The 24,288-nt window shown below is 41.6% G+C and overlaps 1 protein-coding gene across 2 annotated transcripts; it reads left to right on the forward strand.

Annotated features, from left to right (window-relative positions):
* The first annotated feature begins 3,994 nt into the window (after nucleotides 1-3,994).
* On the forward strand, nucleotides 3,995-23,883 carry LOC139757106 (uncharacterized kinase-like protein D1044.1). 2 transcript variants are annotated; one of them, XM_071677198.1, is made up of 6 exons: nucleotides 3,995-4,018; nucleotides 6,387-6,543; nucleotides 19,416-19,761; nucleotides 20,301-20,613; nucleotides 21,835-21,977; nucleotides 22,769-23,883. In XM_071677198.1, coding segments are annotated over exons 2-6 (1,269 nt in total). In that variant the 5' UTR covers nucleotides 3,995-4,018; nucleotides 6,387-6,542; the 3' UTR covers nucleotides 23,235-23,883. The 2 variants fall into 2 exon arrangements, with proteins under 2 accessions (XP_071533299.1, XP_071533300.1); XM_071677199.1 differs by lacking the exon at nucleotides 3,995-4,018 and having other exon boundaries at nucleotides 6,538-6,617.
* The last annotated feature ends 405 nt before the right edge of the window (nucleotides 23,884-24,288 follow it).

Below are 24,288 nucleotides of genomic sequence, written 5' to 3' on the forward strand. Positions count from 1 at the left end.
CACATATATCCTCTTGGTCAATCATTCCTCACTCATTCTCTCCATGTGCCCATAACATTTCAAAACATCCTCTTCTGCTCTCTCAACCACGCTCTTTTTATTTCCACACATCTCTCTTACCCTTACGTTACTTATTCGATCAAACCACCTCACACCACACATTGTCCTAAAACATCTCATTTCCAGCACATCCATTCTCCTAGCACAACTCTATCCATAGCCCACGCCTCGCAAACATACAACATTGTTGGAACCACTATTCCTTCAAACATACCCGTTTTTGCTTTCCGAGATAATGTTCTCGACTTCCACACATTCTTCAAGGCTCCCAGAATTTTCGCCCCCTCCCCCACCCTATGATCCACTTCCGCTTCCATGGTTCCACCCGTTGCCAGATCCACTCCCAGATATCTAAAACACTTTACTTCCTCCAGTTTTTCTCCATTCAAACTTACCTCCCAATTGACTTGACCCTCAACCCTACTGTACCTAATTACCTTGCTCTTATTCACATTTACTCTTAACTTTCTTCTTTCACACACTTTACCAAACTCAGTCACCAACTTCTGCAGTTTCTCACATGAATCAGCCACCAGCGCTGTATCATCAGCGAACAACAACTGACTCACTTCCCAAGCTCTCTCATCCCCAACAGACTTCATACTTGCCCCTCTTTCCAAAACTCTTACATTCACCTCCCTAACCACCCCATCCATAAACAAATTAAACAACCATGGAGACATCACACACCCCTGCCGCAAACCCACATTCACTGAGGACCAATCACTTTCCTCTCTTCCTACACGTACACATGCCTTACATCATCGATAAAAACTTTTCACTGCTTCTATCAAATTGCCTCCCACACCATATATTCTTAATACCTTCCACAGAGCATCTCTATCAACTCTATCATATGCCTTCTCCAGATCCATAAATGCTACATACAAATCCATTTGCTTTTCTAAGTATTTCTCACATACATTCTTTAAAGCACTCATTCTCTTCATGTGACCAAACCATTTCAAAACACCCTCTTCTGCTCTCTCAACCACGCTCTTTTCATTTCCACACATCTCTCTTACCCTTACATTACTTACTGGATTAAACCACCTCACACCACATATTGTCCTCAAACATCTCATTTCCAGCACATCCACCCTCCTGCGCACAACTCTATCCATAGCCCACGCCTCGCAACCAAACAACATTGTTGGAACCACTATTCCTTCAAACTTACCCATTTTTGCTTTCCGAGATAATGTTCTCGACTTCCAAACATTCTTCAAGGCTTCCAGGATTTTCGCCCCCTCCCCCACCCTATGATTTACTTCCGCTTCCATGGTTCCATCCGCTGCCAGATTGCTTGCATAGTGCCATTGCACAAAGGCAAAGGGGATAAGAGTGAGTGCTCAAATTACAGAGGTATAAGTTTGTTGAGTAATCCTAGTAAATAATATGGGAGATTATTGATTGAGAGGGTGAAGGCATGTACAGAGCATCAGATTGGGGAAGAGCAGTGTGGTTTCAGAAGTGGTAGAGGATGTGTGGATCAGGTGTTTCCTTTGAAGAATGTATGTGAGAAATACTTAGAAAAGCAAATGGATTTGTATGTAGCATTTATGGATCTGGAGAAGGCATATGATAGAGTTGATAGAGGTGCTCTGTGGAAGATATTAAGAATATATGGTGTGGGAGGCAAGTTGTTAGAAGTGAAAAGTTTTTATCGAGGATGTAAGGCATGTGTACGTGTAGGAAGAGAGGAAAGTGATTGGTTCTCAGTGAATGTAGGTTTGCGGCAGGGGTGTGTGATGTCTCCATGGTTGTTTAATTTGTTTATGGATGGGGTTGTTAGGAAGGTGAATGCAAGAGTTTTGGAAAGAGGGGCAAGTATGAAGTCTGTTGGGGATGAGAGAGCTTGGGAAGTGAGTCAGTTGTTGTTCGCTGATGATACAGCGCTGGTGGCTGAATCTTGTGAGAAACTGGAGAAGCTGGTGACTGAGTTTGGTAAAGTGTGTGAAAGAAGAAAGTTAAGAGTAAATGTGAATAAGAGCAAGGTTATTAGGTACAGTAGGGTTTAGGGTCAAGTCAATTGGGAGGTGAGTTTGAATGGAGAAAAAACTGGAGGAAGTAAAGTGTTTTAGATATCTGGGAGTGGATCTGGCAGCGGATGGAACCATGGAAGCGGAAGTGGATCATAGGATGGGGGAGGGGGCGAAAATTCTGGGAGCCTTGAAGAATGTGTGGAAGTCGAGAACATTATCTCGGAAAGCAAAAATGGGTATGTTTGAAGGAATAGTGGTTCCAACAATGTTGTATGGTTGCGAGGCGTGGGCTATGGATAGAGTGGAGCGCAGGAGGATGGGTGTGCTGGAAATGAGATGTTTGAGGACAATGTGTGGTGTGAGGTGGTTTGATCGAGTAAGTAACGTAAGGGTAAGAGAGATGTGTGGAAATAAAAAGAGCGTGGTTGAGAGAGCAGAAGAGGGTGTTTTGAAATGGTTTGGGCACATGGAGAGAATGAGTGAGGAAAGATTGACCAAGAGGATATATGTGTCGGAGGTGGAGGGAACGAGGAGAAGAGGGAGACCAAATTGGAGGTGGAAAGATGGAGTGAAAAAGATTTTGTGTGATCGGGGCCTGAACATGCAGGAGGGTGAAAGGAGGGCAAGGAATAGAGTGAATTGGAGCGATGTGGTATACCGGGGTTGACGTGCTGTCAGTGGATTGAATCAGGGCATGTGAAGCGTCTGGGGTAAACCATGGAAAGCTGTGTAGGTATGTATATTTGCGTGTGTGGACGTATGTATATACATGTGTATGGCGGTGGGTTGGGCCATTTCTTTCGTCTGTTTCCTTGCGCTACCTCGCAAACGCGGGAGACAGCGACAAAGCAAAAAAAAAAAAAATATATATATATATATATATATATATATATATATATATATATATATATATATATATATATATATATATATATATATGTGCGTGTGTGTGTGTGTGTGTGTGTGTGTGTGTGTGTGTGTGTCCTCTCTCCACACTGCTCCCCTCTTCTCTTCTCTTTACCATCCAGTTCTTCTTCAGTCCTCGAGCTGAAAATACACTGGAGGAGGAAATATTGCGAGTCTCTGATATATACCTGTAGCAGGTCCAGCTGGTGACCTTTCTCTGCGGACCCCACTATCTCGAGGTGTCGGATGATCCTTCTTCCGTTTTCTTCACATTTTCCCGAGAAATTCTCATTTCTGGTTGGCTCTTTACGTGGTATTTATTGTGCAATATCTTGGACATGATTTTGAAAGGTGTTTCAGACGTCTTCATCATGTATTTCTATAGCTTTCGATCATAAGCATTCTTCCCAGAAAATACAAAAGTGATGTGTGAGTCAGAACGGTCACAAATCGTATCAAACACACACACACACACACACACACACACACACACACACACACACACACACACACACCAAAATCCTCCTCTCCCTCTCTCTCTCTCTCTCTCTCTGTCTCTCTCTCTCTCTCTCTCTCTCTCTCTCTCTCTCTCTCTCTCTCTCTCTCTCTCTCTCTCTCTCTCTCCAACCAACCTCCCGTGAGTCTTGCTCAAACTTTTTTGTCGGGAGTGGACATGTTCGAACCCCTGACGCTCCCTGTTCACCTGAGTGGACGGCAGAATAACGCCTTATCCACGACTGAGTTGCCCCTAGTTGCATGAGGGGGTCCCATCAGGGGACGCCCCCATCAGAGAAGAGGATCGGCTCACCTCATTCACGTCTTGTTGTGTTCGAAAAAAATATATTAAAGATGCAGGCAAGAATTAAATGGGATATCAAGGCATTAGGAAATTCAGACGACAGGGTAAAACTGAGGAGAGTAATGCGGGCTTGGTTACTGCTGAGAGGAAAAAAGACAATAGATAACCAGGGAAAGATAACCACCAGAGCAGATAAGACGCTTGGATGGTGGCGATGCTGGAGGACAAGTTCACCATCCACCGTGCCAGGAAGACTCGTCAGCTTGCGGTAGGGGGTCAGGACGGTGGGATAAAGACCCAGATCAGGTTTAGCTTACATGGAGGACGAAGTGCTGGATGATAAGAGTAGCCTCTCTCTTCAATGATCAATACCAGGAACTCTGTGCAGAGGGGACGTAGAAGGAATTCAGTCTTTCACATTACTGAAATATGGGATATGTTAGGGAGGTCTGATCTCATTGTAAATACTTCCAAAGACACGACTTCTGGTCTTGAAATGGGACTTACAACATACATATTGGTAAATGAGAGGAAACATAGCAAAGCATAAGGCTCCTCTTAAGCTGTGGCCCGGATGTCGACAGTAACTACAGGAAAGCTGGTCTCCCATTGAAGCGTTCTGCTTTGTAGGGGAAACAATCCAGGAATATAGTGCTTGTTATGTAGCCGCCGCCCCTCCCAGAGAGCGATAACTTGATTCCTGTCCCCAACAGCACCCATATTTCTCATTGCCCGAGTGAATGGTACGTCTTCATTTAGTACCTATGGCGGATGGCTGATAAGCAGTTAATTAATGCCCTTGTCTTCATCAGTTTTGGCCATTAATACCCTACCGAGGTCCTTCGTGCCTGCAGTTACTGTCATCCCAGTTAACCTGATTTGGAACACTGGGAACTGTTGTCAACACACCGCGTGAACTGAGGGGTTGGGTTTCCACCCAAATCCTCCTCAGCAAGCGGAGAGTCACCAAGGGTAAACGACCCACACTGGAGCGCTGTGCACCAGCAAAGATTCAAGATGGGTTCCGTGCTGTTCTCTTGCCCTAGCAAGATGATGAGGCCTTCACTCTGGGCGTAGCTACAGTAGCTGGGGTTTACCAATACTGTACAAAACAATGCAGCTTCTGTAAGAGACAATTACAATCATATGCAAGTCAGCCCAGATATACGAGACAGCAAACTTTGTTTCAAAACACTGTATTTCTTTATCCCTGACATTTGATAATTAGAAAACATTATGTGCTTTTTTTTACTGATGCATATTTTGCATAGGTTTATTAATAAAGATCACACACTTAAGATAGGATAATGTGTCGACAGATTATGTAAAATTTGCAAACATTTGAGTCTGCTAGGGCTCAAGGTACAATTCATGTCTCTCATAACTGCTGGTCATGTAACTCATGACCTGTGAGGACTCAGAATGAAAGGGCCTCATAGATTCTGTGGAGAAACTATCTATAACCCTTCTAAACGGTCATTCTCAGATAGCTTTTCTTTCACGGTATATCTAACTATGATCTGTAGCCATAATTCAAATGTCTGTGGAGAAACTATCTATAACCCTTCTAATCGGTCATTCTCATGTAGCTTTTCTTTCATGGTAAATCTAACTATGATCTATGGCCATAATGCAAATATCAATAGCAATATCATTATGATCATTTTTAGCATCATTAATACTATTAATATCATTATTATTACTATTATCTTTTCATTTGTATAATCAACACTGCCAGTGTTGTTCTGTATAATCAACACTGCCAGTGTTGTTCTGTATAATCAACACTGCCAGTGTTGTTCTGTATAATCAACACTGCCAGTGTTGTTCTGTATAATCAACACTGCCAGTGTTGTTCTGTATAATCAACACTGCCAGTGTTGTTCTGTATAATCAACACTGCCAGTGTTGTTCTGTATAATCAACACTGCCAGTGTTGTTCTGTATAATCAACACTGCCAGTGTTGTTCTGTATAATCAACACTGCCAGTGTTGTTCTGTATAATCAACACTGCCAGTGTTGTTCTGTATAATCAACACTGCCAGTGTTGTTCTGTATAATCAACACTGCCAGTGTTGTTCTGTATAATCAACACTGCCAGTGTTGTTCTGTATAATCAACACTGCCAGTGTTGTTCTGTATAATCAACACTGCCAGTGTTGTTCTGTATAATCAACACTGCCAGTGTTGTTCTGTATAATCAACACTGCCAGTGTTGTTCTGTATAATCAACACTGCCAGTGTTGTTCTGTATAATCAACACTGCCAGTGTTGTTCTGTATAATCAACACTGCCAGTGTTGTTCTGTATAAGCCTGTCTTTCAAAGTGATAACTCTCTGCTTTGTTATCAGTGCATTGTGGTGGTAGGTCCAGTGTGGCGAGATATTTTCAAATGCCCCACAATGACCATTCATTTATTTTCGTTTTCTATCTCTTATAAAATCGCTTGCCCACCTTTCATGGATACATATATATATATATATATATATATATATATATATATATATATATATATATATATATATATATATATATATATATCCATGACTACACCAGATTGAGGAAGAATTGAAAAAGACAAAAACATCGTATGAAGGGAAGGTAAATGGTCTTCATTAGGTACTCTGATTCTAGACAGAGCAAGTAACTCAGCCTTGGGTAGCGGTTCTCCTCCTCCGTGTGCAGCAGGTGATACCGGCTGGGTTGTGCAGTGGTGTGGGCGACATCTACGCGGGCTGGCTACGAGGTGACGAGCTTCCTTCCTTTCTACACACAGTCAGTCATACGACAAGTAAGTGTTGTCTAGAGCTCATTGCTTTCCTCCGGGGAAGTGTGTCCACGCTGGATGGCTTCAGATCGATCCAGGTACCGTGTATGGCCTGTCTGGGGATCACATGTGTTTCTTGAATGGTCATCTTGCGTAGAGACAGTGTAGCATGTGTTCCTCGACGGCTTGTCTGCCTTATTCACTATTTCCGGTCGTCCCATCGAAAAGCCAGGGTCTTGAAATGAGTCACTGCAACTTATCCTTTTCCCTTTCACATTCCCCAGATTCTCATTCCCCTCTGATAGATTCCCCCGACCCAAATAAAGTTTCTAATTCCGTTACTCACAAGTCTTGTAACATCCTGTATCTCACCAGTGCTATGAGTTCGTGCGACAGACAAATGACGAAACGCGCAAAGAAAAGAAAAAAAAAGTCCGTTGAATGGTAGTTCATTTTTCCTTCTTACATCTTAAGTTAAGATTTACAATGATAAGATAAATCTGATAACATTTATCTTCTTAACCTTGACGTGCTGTTGGGCTGAAGGACTACACCGTCGTAACTTTCTGTTCAAGCAAAGAATTATTCTGCAGTGGAAGTTATATCATCTTCCCTTACCTTATTGACAGGGTACCAGATGTAAAATCTTGGTCACCTAATACGTTCCCAGTGCTCGCTAATGCTGCTTTTTGGTTCTCATTTTCCTCGTAACTATAGACACATAAAGCTTCCCAGACCAGACTCTACCGTGGATATACGAACTGTATCCTATTCCTTCTACCACGGCCTATAAATATCCTAACTTTAAGAAGAGAAGGTCATCAGCACATAGAAGAAACTGAGCCTGATTCTATAGGAAGTTTCCCTTAAGACTTCCAGTTCTCTCTCAGAGTCCTGGATCCTGCTTGAACTCAACATTCTTTTCTTATATTTTGATACATGTCATGTAAACATCCGCTTCATCTAATCACTGCCCTCTCTCTGCACCTAATCCTCTAATTTGTAAGAGAAAAGAATGCAATCACGTTGGGATCATTGTGGAGCGAGTCGAATGATGAGGTAGTCCCCGAAACACGGTCTGGTGGCGCGACAGCTCCTGAAGGCATGTCACTACCTACTTTACAAGTTCCCTGCGTTGAGTAGCAAGATGGTGTAGCGGTTAGCGTTGCTGACTAAGACGCATTCCTGGTCTATAGATTGGGTACCTGGCTTAGGAGGATATACGTAAATATATATATATATATATATATATATATATATATATATATATATATATATATATATATATATATATATATATATATATATATATTATCCCTGGGGATAGGGGATTAAGAATACTTCCCACGTATTCCCTGCGTGTCGTAGAAGGCGACTAAAAGGGGAGGGAGCGGGGGGCTGGAAATCCTCCCCTCTCGTTTTTTTTTTTTTTTTTTTTTTTTTTTTTTTCCAAAAGAAGGAACAGAGAATTGGGCCAGGTGAGGGTATTCCCTCAAAGGCCCAGTCCTCTGTTCTTAACGCTACCTCGCTAATGCGGGAAATGGCGAATAGTTTGAAAGAAAAAAAGAAAAAAAAAAAATATATATATATATATATATATATATATGGGATAGGGGAGAAAGAATACTTCCCACGTATTCCCTGCGTGTCGTAGAAGGCAACTAAAAGGAGTGGGAGCAGGAGGCTGGAAATCCTCCCCTCTCGTTTTTTTAATTTTCCAAAAGAGGAACAGAGAAGGAGGCCAAGTGAGGATATTTCCTCAAAGGCTTAGTCCTCTGTTCTTAACGCTACCTCGCTAATGCGGGAAATGGTGAATAGTATGAAAAAAAAAAAAAAAAAAAAAAAAAAAATATATATATATATATATATATATATATATATATATATATATACATATATATATATATATATATATATATATATATATATATATATATATATATATATATATATATATATATATATATATATATATATATATGAAGTCTGTTGGGGATGAGAGAGCTTGGGAAGTGAGTCAGTTGTTGTTCGCTGATGATACAGCGCTGATGGCTGATTCAAGTGAGAAACTGCAGAAGCTGGTGACTGAGTTTGGTAAAGTGTGTGGAAGAAGAAAGTTAAGAGTAAATGTGAATAAGAGCAAGGTTATTAGGTACAGTAGGGTTGAGGGTCAAGTCAATTGGGAGGTAAGTTTGAATGGAGAGGGACTGGAGGAAGTGAAGTGTTTTAGATATCTGGGAGTGGATCTGGCAGCGGATGGAACCATGGAAGCGGAAGTGGATCATAGGGTGGGGGAGGGGGCGAAAATTCTGGGAGCCTTGAAGAATGTGTGGAAGTCGAGAACATTATCTCGGAAAGCAAAAATGGGTATGTTTGAAGGAATAGTGGTTCCAACAATGTTGTATGGTTGCGAGGCGTGGGCTATGGATAGAGTTGTGCGCAGGAGGATGGATGTGCTGGAAATGAGATGTTTGAGGACAGTATGTGGTGTGAGGTGGTTTGATCGAGTAAGTAACGTAAGGGTAAGAGAGATGTGTGGAAATAAAAAGAGCGTGGTTGAGAGAGCAGAAGAGGGTGTTTTGAAATGGTTTGGGCACATGGAGAGAATGAATGAGGAAAGATTGACCAAGAGAATATATGTGTCGGAGGTGGAGGGAACGACGAGAAGAGGGAGACCAAATTGGAGGTGGAAAGATGTAGTGAAAAAGATTTTGTGTGATCGGGGCCTGAACATGCAGGAGGGTGAAAGGAGGGCAAGGAATAGAGTGAATTGGAGCGATATGGTATACCGGGGTTGACGTGCTGTCAGTGGATTGAATCAAGGCATGTGAAGCGTCTGGGGTAAACCATGGAAAGCTGTGTAGGTATGTATATTTGCGTGTGTGGACGTATGTATATACATGTGCATGGGGGTGGGTTGGGCCATTTCTTTCGTCTGTTTCCTTGCGCCACCTCGCAAACGCGGGAGACAGCGACAAAGGAAAAAAAAAAAAAAAACATATATATATATATATATATATATATATATATATATATATATATATATATATATATATATATATATATATATATATATGTTTATTTATTTATGCTTTGTCGCTGTCTCCCGCGTTTGCGAGGTAGCGCAAGGAAACAGACAGAAGAAATGGCCAAACCCACCCCCATACACATGTATATATATTCACGTCCACACACGCAAATATACATACCCATACATCTCAATGTATACATATATATACACACACAGACATATACATATATACACATGCACACAATTCACACTGTCTACCTTTATTTTTTCCCATCGCCACCTCGCCACACATGGAATAACATCCCCCTCCCCCTCATGTGTGCGAGGCAGCACTAGGAAAAGAAAACAAAGGCCCCATTCGTTCACACTCACTCTCTAGCTGTCACGCAATAATGCCCGAAACCACAGCTCCCTTTCCACATCCAGGCCCCACACAACTTTCCATGGTTTACCCCAGACGCTTCACATGCCCTGAATCAATCCAATGACAGCATGTCGACCCCGGTATACCACATCGATCCAATTCACTCTATTCCTTGCCCTCCTTTCACCCTCCTGCATGTTCAGGACCCGATCACTCAAAATCTTTTTCACTCCATCTTCCCACCTCCAATTTGGTCTCCCACTTCTCCTCGTTCCCTCCACCTCCGACACATATATCCTCTTGGTCAATCTTTCCTCACTCATTCTCTCCATGTGCCCAAACCATTTCAAAACACGCTCTTCTCCTCTCTCAACCACGCTCTTTTTATTTCCACACATCTCTCTTACCCTTACGTTACTTACTCGATCAAACCACCTCACACCACATATTGTCCTCAAACATCTCATTTCCAGCACATCCACCCTCCTGCGCACAACTCTATCCATAGCCCACGCCTCGCAACCATACAACATTGTTGGAACCACTATTCCTTTAAACATAGCCATCTTTGCTCTCGGAGACAACGTTCTCGACTTCCACACATTCTTCAAGGCTCCCAGGATTTTCGCCCCCTCCCCCACCCTATGATTCACCTCCGCTTCCATGGTTCCATCCGCTGCCAGATCCACTTCCAAATATCTAAATCACTTTACTTCCAGTTTTTCTCCATTCAAACTTACCTCCCAATCAACTTGACCCTCAACCCTACTGTACCTAATAACCTTGCTCTTATTCACATTTACTCTTAACTCTCTTCTTTCACCAAATATTTTTAATACCTTCCACAGAGCATCTCTATCAACTCTATCATATGCCTTCTCCAGATGAATAAATGCTACATACAAATCCATTTGCTTTTCTCACATAACATTCATCAAAGCAAACACTTGATCCACACATCCTCTACCACTTCTGAAACCACACTACTCTTCCTCAGTCTGATGCTCTGTACATACCTTCACCCTCTCAATCAATACCTTCCCATATAATTTACCAGGAATACTCAACAAACTTATACCTCTGTAATATGAGCACTCACTCTTATCCCCTTTGCCTTTGTACAATGGCAATATGCAAGCATTCCGCCAATCCTCAGGCACATTATATATATATATATATATATATATACATATATATATATATATATATATATATATATATATATATATATATATTATTCTAAACTTAGTAAGAATCCCTTAGAAGCAGTTAATTCTCACTTCAATAAAGAAATGAAGTTGTTGTTGAAAAGTAACATTTCTCTTATCAAAAATTTGTCATCTTTTCCCCTTCATTGCCATATATGTATGGACTTATCAAATCTCATAAACAAAATTTTCCAGCAAGACCTATAGTGAGTTCAGTAGGCTCCATCACATATAAATTATCAAAATGGTTAGTTTCCTTATCAAGCCCTTTAGTGGATAAGGTATCAAATCTAATATCGTGAACAATGAAGATTTAGTCAACAAGCTAAACAATATCAATACTAATTTTGATTTCAAACTAGTTAGCTTTGATGTTTCGTCACTTTTCACTAAAGTTCCAGATGATGACCTTTTAGAATATTTATTTGATGTCTTGGGTGATATTCAATTACCTGTTTCAAAGTCTAATTTCATTGAACTGATAAAATTGTGTATAAAAGACTGTGTATTTCAATTTAATGGAGATTATTATGCTCAAAAATTTGGTATGGCAATGGGTAACCCTCTTTCACCTGTACTAAGTAATCTATATATGGAGTTTTTTGAAACAAAATTACTAAAGGATATCTTAGCTTCTAATGCAATTTGGTTTAGGTACGTAGATGATGTTCTTTGTGTTTGGCCAACAAATGAAAATTTACAAATATTTCTACCCTTACTTAACAATTTAGTACCTTCCATCAAACTTACTGTAGAAAATGAAAGTAATGATATGTTACCATTTTTAGATTGCATGATCCATAGACAAGGAAACAAGTTTAAGCTTAGCATATACAGAAAACCCACCAATGTATGCTCATATATCCATTATTACTCATCTAAACATGACAGAGTTAAATTATCATTTCAGTCTATGTTCCTAAGGGCATTACGCATTTGCAGTCCAGAGTTTATTGATGATGAGTTTGAAAAGATATATTCAATTGGATCTAAGTTAAAGTACCCTAGATCTTTCATTGATAAATCCTTTAAGTTAGCAAAGAAATCATTTTATAGAGTTGAGCCCAAACCTCCCATTGACACCAAGAATATTTTAGTTCTCCCTTTTAATAATAATTTCACTTTGCTTCCCATGTTGCTTAAATCCTTTAATGTAAATGTTGCCTTTAGCAACAATAATACTATAAAGAAAATCTTAATCAGGAATTCACCAGAAAATTTTCTTGGTTGCATCTATAAAGTTCCTTGTGGAAACTGTGATAAATTTTATGTTGGTCAGACTGGTAAGGATCTTTCTGTTAGACTTAAGCAACATAAATATAGTATAAGAACGGGACAAGAATCAAATGCCTTGTTTAATCATGTTAAAAACTATGATCATTGTATTGACTGGGGTAACGCCATTTCATTTGTTAACTCTAACTCTATTACCTAGAGAAATATCATTGAATCTTCTACCATTAAATACACAAAGAATTATAATCTTAATATTAGTGATGGTTTGTACAAATTAGATAACTTTATTGTTTATAAGATTTGTAAAATGATAAGTTTATGAACGCTCGTTGTATGTTTTGGACAATCACATGTTTACCAAATGGCGTCCTAGCTTCATCAACTGACTGTTATATTCCTCTCTTGTGTCTCCCCTGATGATGTGATTATTACACGAAAGTGCACTTGGGAACTTTTCGTGTTTCATTTTCCCCGTGGACTCATAGGAATATCTTGATCACGCGCAAAATTGTGATCCTTTCCAATATATATATATATATATATATATATATATATATATATATATATATATATATATATATATATATATATATATATATATATATATATATATATCCCTGGGGATAGGGGGGAAAGAATACTTCCCACGCATTCCTCACGTGTCGTAGAAGGCGACTAGACGGGACTGGATCGGGGGGGGGGGGGCAGAAATCCTCCCCTCCTTGTATTATAACTTTTTTAAAAGGAAAACAGAAGAAGGAGTCACGCGGGGAGTGCTCATCCTCCTCGAAGGCTCAGATTGGGGTGTCTAAATGTCTGTGGATGAGAAAAAAGGAGACATAGGTAGTATGTTCGATTAAAGGAACCTGGATGTTTTGGCTCTGAGTGAAACGAAGCTCAAGGGTAAAGTGGAAGAGTGGTTTGGGAATGTCTTGGGAGTAAAGTCAGGGGTTAGTGAGAGGACAAGAGCAAGGGAAGGAGTAGAACTACTCCTGAAACAGGAGTTGTGGGGGTATGTGATAGAGTGTAAGAAAGTAAACTCTAGATTGATATGGGTAAAACTGAAAGTTGATGGAGAGAGATGGGTGATTATTGGTGCATATGCACCTGGGCATGAGAAGAAACATCGGAGAAGCTGAACGAGTGTGTTAGTGGTTTTGATGCACAAGACCGGGTTATAGCGATGGGTGATTTGAATGCAAAAGTGAGTAAAGTGGCAGTTGAGGGAATAATTGGTATATTTGAGGTGTTCAGTGCTGTAAATGGAAATGGTGAAGAGCGTGTAGATTTATGTGCTGAAAAGGGATTAGTGATTGGGAATACCTGGTTTAAAAAGAGAGATATACATAAGTATACGTATGGAAGTAGGAGAGATGGCCAGAGAGCGTTATTGGATTACGTGTTAATTGACAGGCGCGCGAGAGAGAGACTTTTGGATGTTAATGTGCTGAGAGGTGCAACTGGAGGGATGTCTGATCATTATCTTGTGGAGGCGAAGGTGAAGATTTGTAGGGGTTTTCAGAAAAGAAAAGAGAATGTTGGGGTGAAGAGGGTGGTGAGAGTAAGTGAGCTTGAGAAGGAGACTTGTGTGAGGAAGTACCAGGAGAGACTGAGTACAAAATGGAAAAAGGTGAGAACAAAGGAGGTAAGGGGAGTGGGGGAGGAATGGGATGTATTTAGGGAAGTAGTGATGGCTTGCGCAAAAGATGCTTGTGGCATGAGAAGTTTAGGAGGTGGGTTGATTAGAAAGGGTAGTGAGTGGTGGGATGAAGAAGTAAGATTATTAGTGAAAGAGAAGAGAGAGGCATTTGGACGATTTTTGCAGGGAAAAAATGCAAATGAGTGGAAGAAGGGGGCAAATGGGGAGGTGATAACAAGTAGTGGTGATGTGAGAAGAGATGGAGTGAGTATTTTGAAGGTTTGTTGAATGTGTTTGATGACAGAGTGGCAGATATAGGGTGTTTTGGTCGAGGTGGTGTGCAAAGTGAGAGGGTTAGGGAAAATGATTTGGTAAACAGAGAAGAGGTGGTAAAAGCTTTACGGGAGATGAAAGCCGGCAAGGCAGAAGGTTTGGATGGTACTGCAGTGGAATTTATTAAAAAAGGGGGTGACTGTATTGTTGACTGGTTGGTAAGGTTATTTAACGTATGTATGATTCATGGTGAGGTGCCTGAGGATTGGCGGAATGCGTGCACAGTGCCATTGTACAAAGGCAAAGGGGATAAAAGTGATTGCTCAAATTACAGTGGTATAAGTTTGTTGAGTATTCCTGGTAAATTATATGGGAGGGTATTGATTGAGAGGGTGAAGGCATGTACAGAGCATCAGATTGGGGAAGAGCAGCGTGGTTTCATAAGTGGTAGAGGATGTGTGGATCAGGTGTTTGCTTTGATGAATGTATGTGAGAAATACTTAGAAAAGCAAATGGATTTGTATGTAGCATTTATGGATCTGGAGAAGGCATATGATAGAGTTGATAGAGATGCTCTGTGGAAGGTATTAAGAATATATGGTGTGGGAGGAAAGTTGTTAGAAGCAGTGAAAAGTTTTTATCGAGGATGTAAGGCATGTGTACGTGTAGGAAGAGAGGAAAGTGATTGGTTCTCAGTGAATGTAGGTTTGCGGCAGGGGTGTGATGTCTCCATGGTTGTTTAATTTGTTTATGGATGGGGTTGTTAGGGAAGTGAATGCAAGAGTTTTGGAAAGAGGGGCAAGTATGCAGTCTGTTGGGGATGAGAGAGCTTGGGAAGTGAGTCAGTTGTTGTTCGCTGATGATACAGCGCTGGTGGCTGATTCATGTGAGAAACTGCAGAAGCTGATTACTGAGTTTGGTAAAGTGTTTGAAAGAAGAAAGTTAAGAGTAAATGTGAATAAGAGCAAGGTTATTAGGTACAGTAGAGTTGAGGGTCAAGTCAATTGGGAGGTAAGTTTGAATGGAGAAAAACTGGAGGAAGTAAAGTGTTTTAGGTATCTGGGAGTGGATCTAGCAGCGGATGGAACCATGGAAGCGGAAGTGAATCATAGGGTGGGGGAGGGGGCGAAAATCCTGGTAGCCTTGAAGAATGTGTGGAAGTCGAGAACATTATCTTCGAGAGCAAAAATGGCTATGTTTGAAGGAATAGTGGTTCCAACAATGTTCTATGGCTGCGAGGCGTGGGCTATGGATAGAGTAGTGCGCAGGAGTGTGGATGTGCTGGAAATGAGATGTTTGAGGACAATATGTGGTGTGAGGTGGTTTGATCAAGTAAGTAATGTAAGGGTAAGAGAGATGTGTGGAAATAAGAAGAGCGTGGTTGAGAGAGCAGAAGAGGGTGTTTTGAAATGGTTTGGTCACATGGAGAGAATGAGTGAGGAAAGATTGACCAAGAGGATATATGTGTCGGAGGTGGAGGGAACAAGGAGAAGTGGGAAACCAAATTGGAGGTGGAAAGATGGAGTGAAAAAGATTTTGAGTGATCGGGGCCTGAACATGCAGGAGGGTGAAAGGCGGGCAAGAAATAGAGTGAATTGGATCGATGTGGTATACCGGGGTCGACGTGCTGTCAACGGATTAAATCAGGGCATGTAAAGAGTCTGGGGTAAACCATGGAAAGTTGTGTGTCTGCCTTTATTCATTCCCCTCGCCACCCCGCCACATATGATATAACAACCCGCTCCCCTCTCATGCGTGCGAGGTAGCGCTAGGAAAAGACAACAAATGCCACATTCGTTCACACTCACTCTCTAGCTGTCATGTAATAATGCACCGAAACCACAGCTCCCTTTCCACATCCAGGCCCCACACAACTTTCCATAGTTTACCCCAGACGCTTCACATGCCCTGGTTCAATCCATTGACAGCACGTTGACCCGGTATACCACATCGTTCCAATTCACTCTATTCCTTGCACGCCTTTCACACTCTTGCATGTTTAGACCCCGATCACTCAAAATCGTTTTCACTCCATCTTTCCACCTCCAATTTAGTCTCCCACTTCTCCTCGTTCACTCCACCTCTGACACATATATCCTCTTGGTCAATTTTTCCTCACTCATTCTCTCCATGTGACCAAACCATTTCAAAACACCCTCTTCTGCTCTCTCAACCACGCTCTTTTTATTTCCACACATCTCTCTTACCCTTACGTTACTTACTCCATCAAACCACCTCACATCACATATTGTCCTCAAACATCTCAATTTCAGCACACCCACCCTCCTCCGCACAACTTTATCCATAGCCCACGCCTCGCAAGCATATAACATTGTTGGAACAACTATTCCTTCAACCATACCCATTTTTGCCTTCCGAGATAATGTTCTCGACTTCCACACATTCTTCAAGGCACCCAGAATTTTCGACCCTCCCCCACCCTATGATTCACTTCCGCTTCCATGGTTCCATCCACTGCCAAATCCACTCCCAGATATCTAAAACACTTCACTTCCTCCAGTTTTTTCCCCATTCAAACTTACCTCCCAGTTGACGACCCTCAACCCTACTGTACCTAATAACCTTGCTCTTATTCACATTTACTCTTAACTTTCTTCTTTCACACACTTTACCAAACCCAGTTTGCAGTTTCTCACATGAATCAGCCACCAGCGCTGTATCATCAGCGAACAACAACTGACTCACTTCCCAAGCTCTCTCATCCACAACAGACTGCATACTTGCCCCTCTTTCCAAAACTCTTGCATTCACCTCCCTAACAACCCCATCCATATACAAATTAAACAACCATGGAGACTTCACACACCCCTGTCGCAAACCTACATTCACTGAGAAACAGTCACTTTCCTCTCTTCCTACACGTACACATGCGTTACAGCCTCGATAAAAACTTTTCACTGCTTCTAACAACTTGCCTCTCACACCATATATTCTTAATACCTTCCACAGAGCATCTCTATCAACTCTATCATATGCCTTCTCCAGATCCATAAATGCTACATACAAATCCATTTGCTTTTCTAAGTATTTCAGCCAGGATACAAACCTCCAACAGCCAGCAACGGTTGTACAGTTAGAATCGGTAAAATGCTATCTGCTGGCTATGTGTGCCTGTTGGGAAATGACCGATGTAGACCCCGTTGCTCACGAACGTGAGACGAAGGGTATTCGAGTACTTAGTATTCGAATAGTTATTTCCTATTAGCCAGGCCCATAGCCTAGCGGTAGTATTCCCGCCTGTGGCACCGGGGTCCCGGGTTCGATCCTGGCTGTTGGAGGTTTGTATATGATATATATATATGTATATTTTTTTTTTTTGCTTTGTCGCTGTCTCCCGCGTTTGCGAGGTAGCGCAAGGAAACAGATGAAAGAAATGGCCCAACCCACCCCCATACACATGTATATACATACGTCCACACACGCAAATATACATACCTACACAGCTTTCCATGGTTTACCCCAGACGCTTCACATGCCCTGATTCAATCCACTGACAGCACGTCAACCCCGGTATACCACATCGATCCAATTCACTCTATTCCTTGCCCTCCTTTCTTTTCATATATATATATATATATATATATTTTTTTTTATTATACTTTGTCGCTGTCTCCCGCGTTTGCGAGGTAGCGCAAGGAAACAGACGAAAGAAATGGCCCAACCCCCCCCATACACATGTATATACATACGTCCACACACGCAAATATACATACCTACACAGCTTACACAGCTTTCCATATATATATATATATATATATATATATATATATATATATATATATATATATATATATATATATATATATATATATCCCTGGGGATATGGGAGAGAGCATACTTCCCACGTATACCCTATGTGTCGTAGAAAGCGACTAAAAGGGGAGTGAGCGAGGTCCGAAAATCCTCCGCTCCAATTTCTACTTTTCCAAAAGAAGGATCAGAGAAGGGAGCCGGGTAGAAATTTTCCCCCTAAGGCTCAGTCCTCTGTTCTTGACGCTACCTCGCTGGTGCAGGAAATGGCGAATATGCATAGAATTTATATGTACGTGTGTGTGTGTGTGTGTGTGTGTGTGTGTGTGTGTGTGTGTGTACGAATCAATGGCCTCGATAACCTGGACCTCTAACAAGCAACTTAAGGATAGATTTGTTTCATTTCACTCGTATTTACGGAAACAAATGGCATTCGTTTTACCTCGAAAGGGGTAAAGTATATTTCCTTCAACAGGATTGCCAACACACTAGTTAGGTTCAGATTTGGTAATGTTCCGGTTCAAATCCTTGATGGACAGCATTAAAGTCTCTTTAGCTGCATAAAAAGTTTCACGTGTTTTTCTTGTTGAAACATCTCTATGCTTTTTCCACTCTTACCGCATTGATCCCTGATGTTTTCCACTGACACAATTAGCCTCTTTAGAATCCAGAAGTCTTCAACTGCTGCATGAATTCTTTTCCATCAGATACGTTATAAGCTAGACTGTCCTTCCCATTTCATGCTAAGTCTAAAAGATCTTTTCTTCGACACCATATAAGCTGATAGAGACCGGTCTTAGTGACGCTCTGTGACCCAGGAAACCTAAATGTGCCTCTGTTGTCGTGTACCGCCAGTGATGTTATGGTAAGGTAAAAGATTAGTCTTGTGTCTCAGGGGGTCATATTGTGTTTAGGGTAATGACGCTACGTCGCGCAGCTGGTATTTACGTCTGAGTATTTCTTTTCTCATAGACGTTATCCTCTGAACCCCCGAAAGGATTTTCGTTCTGCTTTCTGGTGGCGAACTCTATGTGGATTTGGATGATCCCAGGGTGTGTGGATCCCGTTGCGGTGAGGCTGTAGCCTGAAGGGTTAAGTTGGAGGCTGAAAACTGCAGTACGAGTGGGTATCACATTCTATTACCTCAGACTAGGAGACGGTATAGTCAATACTGGCCTTGATATTCACAGTAATACATCATTCACTTCCAGCTCCTAGAAGAGAGAAAAAATATTTACCATACGTAACGCCAACCTTGAGTATTCATAGATACTCATATTTTCATGTATGTATGGATATAATAGAAAGAAAGAGAATATAACGCCTTATGTACACAACCAGTAAATGAAAATACAGTCTCGATTTTCTGTACAGTGGCGGAGACAGAGCCGAAGAAGTTCAAGCAACTGACTGACCAGGGTGTTGGGGAAGCCCTGAAGGCTGACGTGGGACCCGAGGCCCAGCTGGTGTCGTGGCAAGTCAAGGATTTCACCAAGAAGGGCGACAACTACACCTGCATTGTCACCAGCGTCATCGTACAGTACACACTGGAGGGCGCTCGCCAGGAGAAAACGTACGTTGCTAAGATGTTGCGGAACATCGGCGCGCCCAACAAGGAGAACATGATGACACCCACATTCATTAAAGAAGGAACTTGCTTTAGCGAGATCTTACCAGCGATCAAGAAAGTGATGAACAAATTAGGAGGTCCTGAAATTCAGTGAGTGAATCATACAAATTCCATACTTTGATCAGTCAGACGACTGTGTATTGTCTGGATTGAGAACTATACACACACTACTCCACGACATTACCACACCCGTCAAATTCACATATTCCTTTACCCTTTCAAAACAATTCAGACTCCATGTTTCATTGTGTGGCTCTTTCTCTTCCAAAATGAGTCTATTCATCTCATATTTCCTCTTTCCTCCCACCAGTTCCATGAATTTACAGGTACTTGTTTTGTGTTAATCTCCACACCCATCTAAGCACTGATTATATAGGATTCTCCGATTCATTTGCTGCAGCCAGCAACACTGATGCGTGTACAAGTGCACATGAATATCATGTACTTATGAACATCTGAACATACCTTTTATTTCCCGTCTCTTTCACCTCCAACTAAAATTATTTCTTAACTCAACAATTAAACAAAACCACCCTGACTTTTATCGAAGTAAAGTGAAATTACAACAATGAAAATGTTCAAATAACAATTTCATTCAAGTTCGCAGTGTAATGTTTGACCCTCTCCAGGGTTCCCAAGGTTTACTACTGCAGTTACGAGAAGGGCAAAGAAGTATTGCTGCTTGAGGACCTGCGCGCGCAGAACTTTAAGATGTTTGACAGAAAACGGGGTATGGACGCGCCCCATGCCAGGCTGGTGTTCCGGGAGCTGGGTAAGCTTCACGCTGCTTCCCTCCTGCTGGAGAGGACCCTCCCCAACCACGATATCGCCAAGACATGGAACATCTTCAAGAACCCCTGGATGGACGACGAATATGCAAAGCGTGCAGTCCAGGATATAACTGGTAGCCAGCTGGAAGGAGCAGCTGCGATAATTGAAAAGGTTGGCGCATCTGGTGAGGTCTTAATAACGGTTTACTCTGCTCTGATGATTTCCATTATGGGTCGGATCAAAGGTCATCTTCACTGCACCCTTATCTTCAGTGAACCCTCATTCATACACTACGCCCTCGACAACAGTGACTTTTGACCTGGCACCTACGGGTCAGGCGAAAACCATATCTACTACTCTCATTTTCATTACAACCTCGACGATACTATCTTTTGACCTGAACCTTTTGTCCAGAGCCAACCATTTTGCAAAACCTTATCTTCCCTACACCTTCAACGCCAGGTTGGACGAGAAATAAGAATTATGAAAAAAGAACCCAGAAATCTATAATGATATTCTCATAAAAGTGGAGACTCAGGGGAGATCCGACAGCAGTCTTGAAATTACTACATAATTTCCAAAACGTAGCATTCGAAAATTTCCTTACATTAGACAGAGATTAACCATAAATGATGGTAATGAAACTAACTGAAAGTAGATGAATATATTAACATGTTAAATGTAAAGTCGCAGAACATTTAAATATCCGACTCACCATACATTTTTAGTCCAATAGCTGTCATTACATTTCATATCAATTCAGTGATACCATTAACAAAAGAATAACCCAGTTCAAAAGGGAAAACGAATCTAAAATTCATGTTGATTTTTTAGCTTTTTCTTCTTTTCTGAGACTTTTGAGTTTCCTCCTTAGTATATTCCGTTTCAGCACGAGTTGGATAATTCCCAAAACAAGACCCAAGTCCCTTACATGAAACATGACGTTTCTTGAGCATTCTTCTGATGGCTGTTGTGACGAAGGGAAGTGGTAGAAAATCAGGTTTCCTCTTAACAGTGTCATGCATAACCTCGACACGCTACATCTTCACTATGCCCGAACTATCTCCCTATCCTCTTTATCATTACCACATTTTCGCTTACATTTTCATTTTACCTGATCAAAGACCAAGTTCACATCATCTTATCTCCACTCTTTAAACAACTGGCCTTTGCCCTGGCCCTTATAGTCATCTTCAGTACACCATCGTCTTCGCCTCACCCTCGACATCTTTGATCTAATTCTTATACATAAGCTAGCTTTGTTATCAATGACACTATGGGTCTTGGCATGAATGCAAATATAACTATCCAGACGTTTGCTTGCTTGGTTTATATTACATATTTCAGACAATGATCTATAAATTGGAACTGAAACTTATACAACGAATTTAGGTCCCAAACTACGAGCACGTGGCTCCATGGATAAGGGAAAACAAGGATAATGCTATATACACATTCGTGGAAAATCATGCCAATACCCATCCCAACATGGTCTTCATCCACGGTGACTGCTGGACAAATAATATTCTATTCAGGTAAGTACAATGTTCCACTTTCTTACGATATCTTTTTTTAAACAACATCGAAAATTTAGGATAGCTATTTCTTCTGTTGTTTCGTAGTTGTTAAGGAATGTGGTAATGTGTTCTTGGGTACAATGGATCTTTATTTTTACTGCCTTTGTTTAATCCTCCTTCGCAACCTAAGAGTTGGCTTCTGGCGTGCCTCCTACTCCAACTGTGGCGAACAGCAACTGGTGTGTGCAACGTAAGATCCTCCTTTTATATGTAGACGACCTTACCAGCACATCACAATACCCTGACACCATAGTAGTAGCAGCATCAAGCATGAGACACTAAGCAATGGCTCACCCATAATAAAATGTTTGCATCTCTGCATAAGTCTTCAGTCCTACTCTTAACTCTAGCCAGACACGAATCCGGCTCACACCCTCCAGTCACCTTGAACTGACAATATCTCTCTTCTCATCTTAAGGCATAACAATACGACGGTGATATGAAATTCACTCCCCACTCCAAAGATAACATCATGACAAAAGCAAGGAAGTAGGTAGACAGACGTTCACCTTTTGACATCACTGTTATCCCCAAAATTAAACTCTGTCCTTCACTTTCCATTATACCAGCCTCTGATGCTTATAGTCACTTTTAGATGCAACGTACACTTCCTTTGAGGCAAAGTCTATCTTTATAATACTTATCCATACTTCAGTCGCAGACACTATCGTTTATATAAATTCGTCTTTCATTTCTGTATCATTTTCCTTCTTCCCAAAATCTGTTACCAAGGGTTTTATACCCCACAGGTACAACGACGCTGGGGATCCTGTCGAAGTGATGTTGGTAGATCTACAGGTCATGCGGAAAAGCGCACCTGCGGTCGACCTCAACTACTTCCTGTACACGAGTTTCAATGGTCCGGAGCGCAAGCTGAACCTGGAGGAGTTCCTGAAGACGTATTACACCTCCTTCAGTAGCGTCCTGGAAGCCGGACATGAACCAGTACCCTTCACCCTGCAGGAACTTAAACACGATTTCCGGCGAAACATGAAGTTTGGGTGTATCGCAGGGATGCTCGCCATACCCTTTGTGCTAAGCGAGGCTGCAGATGTGATATCGATGGAAGACATAACTGAGGACAATTTGGAGGAGATCACCAAAGATCGGGTGAAGACAATCGTGAATATGAGCCAGAGAGAAGATGGTTTGCTCAAGCCGAGACTCCTGGATATGATTGACGAGATGCTAGAGGCAGGTGTCATTAGACGGTGAAGTGGAGAAAGAGTGACACTTGCAGAAGAAAAAAGACTTACATTCTAATAAAGCGATACACATTGATTGTTCCATAAGTTTGATCAAATCAGTGATATCAGTACGTCTGAGAACCTCAATAACCACAAAATCAGTTTCTTTATTTGCACAGGAAAGACATTTCTATACCTTAACAGCGTTTGAACCCGGAGTAGTCCATTGTTTCATGACTGGAAATCTAACCGCACTGTTGAATTAGACCTACCCATACTAACTTACGTGTTTGAGTCACTATGTATGTACGGTCACAATCCGTACACTCTTTACCCTTGTAGGCGCTTCCCCTGGCTGGAGGCAAGCCGAAGCCGAGGCTTAAGGAAAGATAAGACCAGCAGAAATACGCGAGTCCCACTTGTCTGGAAATCACACTCGGTTACGTTGGGACCATGAAACGCACATATGCACACTGGCCTCCGTGGTGTAGTTGGTTAGCGTTACCGATCATAAGTCAGCACAGGACTAAAGATATGGCAAATATGATATAAAGAGACGGGGCAACTCGAGTATAAAACTCTGTATCCGTAACGAGCTCATATCTATCTCAAATTGTAATCACACACACACACACACATACACACACACACACACACACACACACACACACACACAACATCCAAGCACACTAGCGAGAGAAAATACAATACACTTACACTACTGCGTTGAACTGCAGGGGAAATATGGACACACCACAGGATACTGAAATCCTGGAACCGAGTAATCCACAGCCATGCATAACCAGTTACAGGGATATGTACAGTGCGCTGAACAGCTAAGAGGGTTAGCAACTGCAGGTGGATGAACACAGGGATATAGATAACCGTATTAATGTAATATTTACTACTGGCAAAAGATATTCCTCTGTGGTTGGCGTTCCTGACCGTGACGCATTCGCGGGCCACCCAAGGTCGAGCGCATAGGTTCGATTTCTGGTTGCAGCACAGTCAACCACAGCTGATCATCTATCCCTAAGGGTTGGTCGATAAAATGAGCAACTGGCTCAGGCTATCATTCCTTA

Source organism: Panulirus ornatus, chromosome 24, assembly GCF_036320965.1.
Source record: "Panulirus ornatus isolate Po-2019 chromosome 24, ASM3632096v1, whole genome shotgun sequence".
NCBI lineage: Eukaryota > Metazoa > Arthropoda > Malacostraca > Decapoda > Palinuridae > Panulirus > Panulirus ornatus.

Bases quoted from the DNA above. Each gene is read 5' to 3' on its own strand.
- LOC139757106 (XM_071677198.1), top strand. The intron at 20,614-21,834 runs GTTGGCGCATCT...CAACGAATTTAG, and splicing joins CAGCTGCGATAATTGAAAAG to GTCCCAAACTACGAGCACGT. The intron at 21,978-22,768 runs GTAAGTACAATG...TATACCCCACAG, and splicing joins ACAAATAATATTCTATTCAG to GTACAACGACGCTGGGGATC.